At 42.9% G+C, this 8,810-nt stretch overlaps 1 protein-coding gene across 1 annotated transcript in view; it reads right to left on the bottom strand.

The window, feature by feature from the left end:
* arnt2 (aryl hydrocarbon receptor nuclear translocator 2) overlaps nucleotides 1-8,810 on the bottom strand; it is a 32,909-nt gene that overhangs the window by 10,955 nt on the left and 13,144 nt on the right. Inside the window, exons 7-12 of the mRNA XM_015392792.1 lie at nucleotides 8,240-8,325; nucleotides 7,308-7,384; nucleotides 5,193-5,327; nucleotides 3,440-3,514; nucleotides 1,598-1,749; nucleotides 618-690 (exon numbers count right to left, since the gene is read on the bottom strand). Coding sequence (XP_015248278.1) covers nucleotides 618-690; nucleotides 1,598-1,749; nucleotides 3,440-3,514; nucleotides 5,193-5,327; nucleotides 7,308-7,384; nucleotides 8,240-8,325 — 598 coding nt within the window. The remainder of the gene's footprint in view (nucleotides 1-617; nucleotides 691-1,597; nucleotides 1,750-3,439; nucleotides 3,515-5,192; nucleotides 5,328-7,307; nucleotides 7,385-8,239; nucleotides 8,326-8,810) is intronic.

The raw sequence follows: 8,810 nt of genomic DNA on the forward strand, positions 1-8,810 counted from the left end.
GTCACCGTTTCTCTGGTCGTTTCGCTCACTTAAAGTCACCGTTTCTCTGGTCGTTTCGCTCTCTTAAAGTCACCGTTTCTCTGGTCGTTTCGCTCACTTAAAGTCACCGTTTCTCTGGTCGTTTCGCTCACTTAAATTCACCGTTTCCATGGTCGTTTCGCTCACTTAAATTCACCGTTTCCATGGTCGTTTCACTCAAGTCACCGTTCAACATTTCAACATTCAACATAAACATTTGATGCAACCTGTATGTATGAGTTAAACAAACAACCTGTATTTACAAATTCGATCGACCTGCACATAAACACTTCTACTGACAGCTCTCTCACACCACAGCAATCAGTTATACTTAATATCATAGAAAGAGTGAAATCAGCCTTTAAGACCATTTTCTGTTGCCACCTTCACAGTTCAGGAGATTTACGGATGTTCTTGTAAGTGATTCTAAAAATCTATAATGTTCCACAACTGATGGAAATCATGAGAATAAAGAGGACCCAAAATGCTGGGAATGAAAATGAATGAAAATGTTCATCTCCAAACACCTTTGACTGAAGGGAAATCCGTCCCATTTCCTGTTGACTGATGGACTATAGGACCGCTTTAAAGGGGATTACCTGGGAGAGATCATACGCTGTGAGACCGTCTCTCTGGTGAACCTCTAACTCTGCCTGCTGCTGCTGCAACTGCCTGAAAAAACAACAATAGATACACATCAGCAGCTTCATACACTGAGGGGCGGAGCTAGAAGATGGCCACGCTTAGCCAAAGGTTAGCCACACCTGTAGTCACCCTCACAGTGTGAGTGTTGAGACTGTCCAGAGGAATTGAAACCATCAATAAGAGATAATTTAATCTGCATTTAGTCACATTTCTTCTAATTTATCTGATATTTCTTCTACAGAAAAGGTGCGATTCAAAGAGTCAGATGGAGAATGATGTTTGGAGGATTTCCTGTACATTTATAGCTGCAGTCTGTCATTTTCAGCAGCATGTGTGGTCAGACTGCAGCAACAAGAGAGCTTGTCGTTATGGAACACAATGACCAGGTTCATTTATTTAGATTAAAGCTGCAACTAACCATTAGACAATGATTTGCACATCGGTTAATCTGTTTGTTCATTTTTAGATTAATCGATTAATAGTCTGACAGCCAAAGGTTCCTTAAAGAAGATTTTTTATAAAATTAAACCAGGTGAAACTAAAACTTTTCCACTTGACCGGTTCTGGATAGAGCAGATTGACATGTTGAATGTTAAGTTTTGTGCATGGGCACAACGCTAACCCTGCTGGAGAATGACATTTATGTTAGGATGAAACCAGGGGATGTCAGTATTAGTCATTTAGTTTTTACTTTCCTTTCAGCTAAAATGAAGAGAAAGGAGGCAAAGGTTGCCCAGAAGGAGGATGAAGGAAATATGCATCAGCTCTTTTTATATGGTTTATATCTGGAGAACTTTGTAATGCAAGTGTTCCTTATTAAGGGCGGGTGGGTGGGGGTGGGTGGGGCAGTTGCAACACATTCTTTAAAACTTCTCCTAGTTTAACTTCTAAGAATGAAACTCAACAGCAATGCAGAGGATGTGAAGTAACTTACTTGACGTTGGTGTTGGTGCAGATGATGTACTCGATTTCATCAGAGTACGGGTTCTGGAAGGTGAAGCTGCTGGTTCTGATCAGCATCCACTCCCTGTTTTTCAAGCGGAAGCGATACATGACAGATAACACCTGTCCCTTCAGTTTCACCACCTGCAGGACAACAGAAACCGGGATCAGAGTTTGAACTCTGCCGCCACCATTCCCTCAGCATTCTGGGCCTTTTCTATGTCACCAGGTCAGGATCAACATAAGAACTGGAGATAAGTGCTGTGGCTAAGGAGAGGAGAGAGTGGGAAGTCACTGGGCGGTGGGAGTTAGCACCAGCCTCTCCTCGCATCGTTAGCTGCCATCGTTCTCTCCTCTCCTACCTCTGGAATCTTTCATATTTAAAACGGCACAGAAGGAACCTGGACCAGATCCTTAGATTTACAATAACCTTTTACCCCTTTCTAACTTGCCATTAATTGGTAAAAACATGCCTTTCCCCAACTTCCCGTCCGTCTAACTTCAAATGATCAATCTGAGCAGTTCCAGTCTGGTTTCTGCTGCCATATTGAAACTGATGGTAGCCATCATTCTGTTCCTTCATCAACACTCCATCCTTCCTCAGTCTGTCTCATTCACGGCCCGCTCCATCGACACGTCCGCAAGAGTATCGATTCATGTTATTTTTCCTCCGGTTTATTTTTATCCATTTGCTCCTGCATGTAATTCTGACTCCCGTGCTGCCGTAGCGCTAAACCTATTTTACCCTCCTCCCTTACAGTTCAGTCTAGGAGTGTGATTGTGATCAGAAAGAATCTTGTTTTAGTGATCTACAAATGAAACAACAGAGAGGAGAGTGCTTATAATAAATGTAAAAACGGCCTGCCATAGCCCACTTCATATAAACTTAAATCAACTGGAGCAGCAATCTTGGCAGCTGTAGAGCTGTTTCTCTGTCTTCTAAACACATTATTTCTTCATTTAATCTCTAGTTCCAGTGGGGTGAAACAGGCACTTCCTGTTGCCTGTTGTCATGGTACCTCGTCAAATCGGTGCTCCACTGATCATGGCTTTTCACACTTGTTATGCACGTGCTAAATTCTAGTTAAAATTGATTGAACTAATTTATAGCAGCTGTTGTGAAACCGAACACTCAGAATTTCTGACTTTAGGCTAGAGTTATTTAGAGTTAAGGATCTTGGTTTGTTAAACGGACCACTGGCTACCCTTCCTGTCCTCTCATGATGATGAATTTAAAAGATAGTCTGGTTCCTGCAGCTCCCAGACTCCCCCTAAACTAACTCTCTGGTTTGGCTGACATTAAGGTCCAGAAAGCTGCCACTGAACCCGGAGCGAAGCTGGTCCATGTTCTGAATGTGAGGTGAGCAGTCAGCAGGAAGCGGGCCACCTTCCACTCCCACGTCATCAGGATATCAATAAGCTAAAGGTGAGAACTTTAAAACGCTGCTCATTAGCGAACAAAGAGAAGAAGAAGAGTGGAGAAGCGACCCTGTGGACCACCTGCCTTCAGATGGGACATTATCTACAGGTAGGGGGCTCTCTGCAGAAAGCCTTTCATCCAGAGAGCTGCTGACATTCTCACATGTCTGAAGAGCTGTGGACTTTGTTCAGGTTAGCATGGCCTCAGTTAGCCCTTTACCTGCATGGGGTCCATGTGGTGGGCTGATACGGAGGAGGAGGAGAGCTTCTTCATAAACAGCTTCTCTATTGCTTGGTATACATGTAAAGGCCATGCTCTGAGCTCATTTACAGCTTTAGCATTCAGAACCTCTCTATTAACAGCTGAAGTTCAGGACACCCCCCCCCCCCCATACCATCCCGTTAGCAAACCTACCTGTTGGAAGCTTTCTCTAAGGTGACTCTGGTCCTCAGGATGACAGAATTCCAGAATATCCTTTCCCAAGAGATCCTGAGGAAACAGAGCAAAGGGTTACTTAGCACAGGTGAATGTAGCCTCATGCATCATGTCTAACCCCAGGTGATGCAGGAGGTAATATTCACCTGTCCAACCACAGGTAAACAGGGAAAGACAAACTTTATTTAGTTTAGACATTCCGATGCATAAGGCCTTCCAACAGTGAACATCTGCCTTTATAAAGAGCAGCAATGATCAGTAGAATATGTTGCCCTATGTTGTAGGTCTATGGTGCCCGAGGCAGAAAGGTCCATAAAAGTCCACAAAAAACGTGTCAATATTCCAAGTGTCCTGAGTGGGTAGCGTCCATAATTTACTCGAAACGAAGTCATTTAGTTTTTAGAGCATAAACAGTATTGTATAGGATTTCCTAAAAGCGCGTTCACGAGTCTACGGAAACCGCGGCAGACCAAACCAGATGAAAGTGCGCATTCAGCTCGGCAAAGAACTCATGCTCTTCCTCAACACTGAAGTCCTCAGAAATTTTTCTTTCGTTGTTTCTTTCTTTGCACAGGTAAACAGCACATTTCTTCTTCTACGCTTGCATTATCGGCAGAGCAGACGCTGAATGCGCACTTTCATCTGGTTTGGTCTGCTGCGGTTTCCGTAGACTCGTGAACGCGCTTTTAGGAAATCCTATACACTACTGTTTATGCTCTAAAAACATTCTAAATGACTTTGTTTCGAGTAAATTATGGACGCTACCCACTCAGGACACTTGGAATACATTGGACGAGCAGTATGGAGGAATATTGACACGTTTTTTGTGGACTTTTATGGACCTTTCTGCCTCGGGCGACATAGACCTCCATTATTTGAATGTCAGCAGACAGCAAGAAGCCTCCCAGATCTCCAGATGCATTTGAGATATCAAAAAAGTACTCCAGAGTGTTGTTCAGCATGGGGGTGAGTAGAAAATGAAGGCTAATCATGTTTTGGGTGTACTATTCCTTTAAAGGGATTTGAGAACTTTGCCATTTAGCGCAGATATGATGTCATCAGTGTGATGCAGAGTCTCTGATTTAGAGTTTCAACAGTTCATCAGTGTGATGGCGGTGGGGAAGAAGCTGCTGCAGAACCTGCTGGTCCTGCATTGAATGCTGTGAAGCCTCTTCCCAGAGGGCAGCAGGGAGAACAGTCCATTGTGGGGGGGTGAGGGGTCACTGATGATGTCACGGGACATGCAGCGCTGGGATGAAATGTCTTTAATGGAGGGAAGAGGAGCCCCCATGATCTTCTCTGCTGGACAGGTGGGCTCTCCTCATCCTCCAGTGTGAGGCGCTGCAGCCTCCACACCACACAGTGTTTTAGTCAGAAGCTTCATATGATGGTTCATATGTGTTGAAGCAGGGATCCTTCTGGCTGCTGCGGCAGCTCTTTATCCACAGCTGCTCTCTATCATCTGTCACAGCAGCATTTCGCTTTATTTCTTTTCATCTGTTTGGTGGGTTAGTCCAGTTTTGTGTTTGGACCTGCTGGCCACCATAGTATCAGATAAATAAATAAATACCTGTAAGTCTAGAACAAATCTCTTTATTTTCCATATAATGTGTCCTGTACCTCTTTCTATGAAGGTCAGTATCAGATTCTTTGCATCGTCAGATTTATCTGATGTTTCCAAAACAGAAAATGAAAACAGCTGCTTCCTGCTGTGAAATCTGCATGAGCTCACCTGAGGTTGATAACCGATGACATTAATGCAACGAGGGTCAACAAAGGTGATGACGCCGTCCGAGTTGTGACGGGAGAGGAACTCTGTAGGAACCGACAGGCCGTTCATATCCATGGAGACGGGAGAGCTGGTCACCTGCAGGAGGAGGAGCATCCAGTCATTAACCTCACACTCCGCAGCTCCTAATATCTAATAGTTTAACTGCTGCAGAAAGGAACATGTTAAATAACCTGTTATTTGTCTTGTGCAGTTTCCCTGAGTCGAGGACGTATTTAGGTCCCTATTTACATAGCGACACTATAAAGGGAAATAATGTGGCTTTTAAAACATCTTTCTGATAAATTGCTCAAATTAAAGGACGTTTATTGGTTGAAAGCGTATAATGGTTATGCTTTTCCTTCTGTAAACAGGAAGGCAGCGGCCTTCTGGACGTGCTACGTCAGGAACGTCTATCAGATGGTCAGAACCATGGCGAGTGAAAACCGGCCCACTGACCGGTGCTACTCTAAGGACAGGAGGTGTGAGCGCCAACGACAGGAAACAACATTCCTTCTTTCCTGTATTTAGAGACTCCATCAGATCATCGTCCTGCTGCTAGTTTTCCATGTCAGTCTCATCATTTGATTATCTTAAAGCAGAGGTCGACGTTAAGAATTTTTACCACTTGCCCTTTGGGCTAGTGACTTTCACATTTCATTTGCCCAGAAACTATTTTTCCTTGCCCAGTATAATGTTTGATAAATATAGTTCCTAATATTCATTTTTGTATATATATCAATGAAACATGTTTGTTTTTTAAATGTTTTTTGTAATTCAGTATTTTTTAAGTTTCCAGGTTCCTGGTGTTTATATGCATGCGTCAGATAATGAACTCAAGCCTACATTACCGTGTTAACATGCTTTTCAATCCTTCCTGCACATTCTTTTCAAACTTTGCTTTAAACTGTTGTGTGCTTGGAAAAATATAAATTGTAATGTTAGAAATCTAAAAACAACTTGACAGGTTAAAAACTTAAGATAAATCACAAGACAGAAGTCAATGTCACAAATGAATAACTTTTATTTTAGAGTCACGGTATGTTTATACAAGATAATACTATTAATATAATGTGACTTTTCTAGAGAATCATTATACATAGTTATTTTATGCAGGGTTTCCACAGTCTGACATCATTTCAGAATTCCCTGACTTTTAACTGACTCAGGATTAGTTTTCCCTCACAAAATAAAAGCAGCAACAAGACAAAAATAATAACAACATAACAGGTCACCAATCTAACATGTTCAGCTCTATAACATTTAAATGCACCTCTCCATTGTCTAAGAGAAAAAAATTAATGAACATTTTTTAATGTCTGACCTGCATCACTGTACAGAAGACTGCCATATGATAGCCATATTTACACTGTGCGCATGGCATACAATTATGCAAATCTTCCTAACCCCTGACCGATAATTTTAAATCCAGGGTTATCTGGGTGGAGGGTGAAATAGGTGGAGGGTGTGTTACTGTACATAACTTTTGCCATGTGTTTTTTTTTTTAGCCTGCCAAGTTGAAAAAAATGTGTCTGATTCGCGCCAATTACCGGACAAAAATCACGCCATTTGGCGGAAAATCACGCACCTTTTTCAAATCATGCGAGAATGTGTACAAAACAACAAAAATGGCGATGACAACGCTTCTGGGTCGTTTTCATCGAATGTTCGTGATTTTAAAGTAATTTTGACTGATAAATAATTTTTTTTGCGATCATTGCACTGAAATGAAATTTGCAATGAAATGTGTAGATCGGGCGATGGTTAACATCGAGCCCGTAAAGGATAACAGATCATCCAGTAATAACATTTCAAAGCTTTACATCATGTAATAATTATCAGCTTTTTACTCTCATTCCACTGTCAGCAGTACAGAGCAACCAAATTCCCTCTCTGCATTTAACCCCTCCCCCTGGGGAGCAGTGGGCTGCCATTAGCGGCGCCCGGGGAGCAGTGTGAGGTTAAGGGTCTTGCTCTGCAGGCTCTCGGCTGCTGCTGCATATGAGCGCCGTGTTATCCAGCGGGTGATGTGTTTCCATGCTAGGTATCAGAGAAGATGACCATGAGCTGAAACCCACCTGCAGTCTGCCAATGGCCACCAGGCAGTACTTTCCTGTTTGCCCCGCCTCTGTGTCCTCCTCTGGAATGGTCATTCCTGCGTTTCACAGGCAGACAGACAGAAACAGCATTTAGATGTGACTGACTCTGTTTCACTGCTGGATGAATGAAGGCAGGTTATCTTAGTGAAATGTTAGATCATATAAAGCCGTATCCAGGCCTCTGTCGCACTTAGAACCCACTGGTCTATACATCACCCCCCCACACACACAAACTATCTAATCAGGCTTGTACTTTTTTTTTTTTTTTTGGATCCTTCTCAAAAGTCTTAAGGCCCTTGATCATCAGCATCCTTTGCTTCCCACCCCCCTCCCCTACAGCAGCGGTTTCTAAGCTCCGCCCCCCCGTCTCAGCTCAAGCACAGGTGGATGAAATGATGCCTTCCTCCGTCAGCAGCCACCATCTTTAGTCAAGCTAGAAGGCAGCTGTTCCCATGATGTAACAGAGGTTAGAGAAATGAAAGCATGAAAAATGATGGAAAAGGTGTGTTTAAGTACAGAGGCGCAGACTCTCTCCTCTGCAGCTTCACAGATCTAAATGGGCCTTTTCATCTACAACGACTCCTTTTTGTCTTCTTGATGCTCTGCTTCTGGAAAGCATCTTGAAAAGAGCTGAACAGATCAAATGTATTCATACACATGATCTTCCTGTTCTGCAGAGAAAACTCTCTTATTGACTTATTGTAGAAGTCTGCTTCATTGAAAGAATTTAAATGATTTAGTTTTAAGTGAACATTTGGTTTAACTAGTGTGAAACGTTCCTCTAAAGACCTGCCAGATACCAGGGACTCCTGGATGTTCCCCTGAAATCTTCACTGTTGGCATCAAAAACAGTTTTTAACTAAAAACAGCAGTGGCCTGACTTCACAGGCGGCTGCAGTACACCTTTTTACCTGCAGGGGGCCATGCTTTGATGTATCCAGTGCAATGCACCACAGAGTACTGAGCCTCTCCTTCCTTGGACGGTCCCAGGCCGTTCCTGACCAAGATGAAGAGAGAGACACAGCAACATGATAAAACATCCCGTCACTCAGAACTTTTCACATAAAACATGATTCTGTGGTTTGTTGATCCAGAGCTGATCACTGATCAGATAAACTGCACTGCTTCCTGTTAACTGAAACAGTCCCAAACGGTTAGAGGACGGCTCTGGAGGTGTTTCTGATGAGGGTGAGCACCATGGACAGAAATTCTGCTCAAAGTCATTTTAAAAATGCTTTATTCATCTAAAAAGGGAAATACAGAAGGACTATCTGTGATTTAAAGATCAGACAGAGCAGCAGTTCCTTCAGATTTACTCTGGAAATATGTAATTACTTTTTCATCCCATCAACTTTATTTCTCCTTGAAGTTATCCAGTGAATCTAACCCTCCACCAGTGAATCTAACCCTCCACCAGTGAATCTAACCCTCCACCAGTGAATCTAACCCTCCACCAGTGAATCTAACCCTCCACCAGTGAAT

Source organism: Cyprinodon variegatus, unplaced genomic scaffold, assembly GCF_000732505.1.
Source record: "Cyprinodon variegatus isolate N-32 unplaced genomic scaffold, C_variegatus-1.0 Scaffold606, whole genome shotgun sequence".
Lineage (NCBI taxonomy): Eukaryota > Metazoa > Chordata > Actinopteri > Cyprinodontiformes > Cyprinodontidae > Cyprinodon > Cyprinodon variegatus.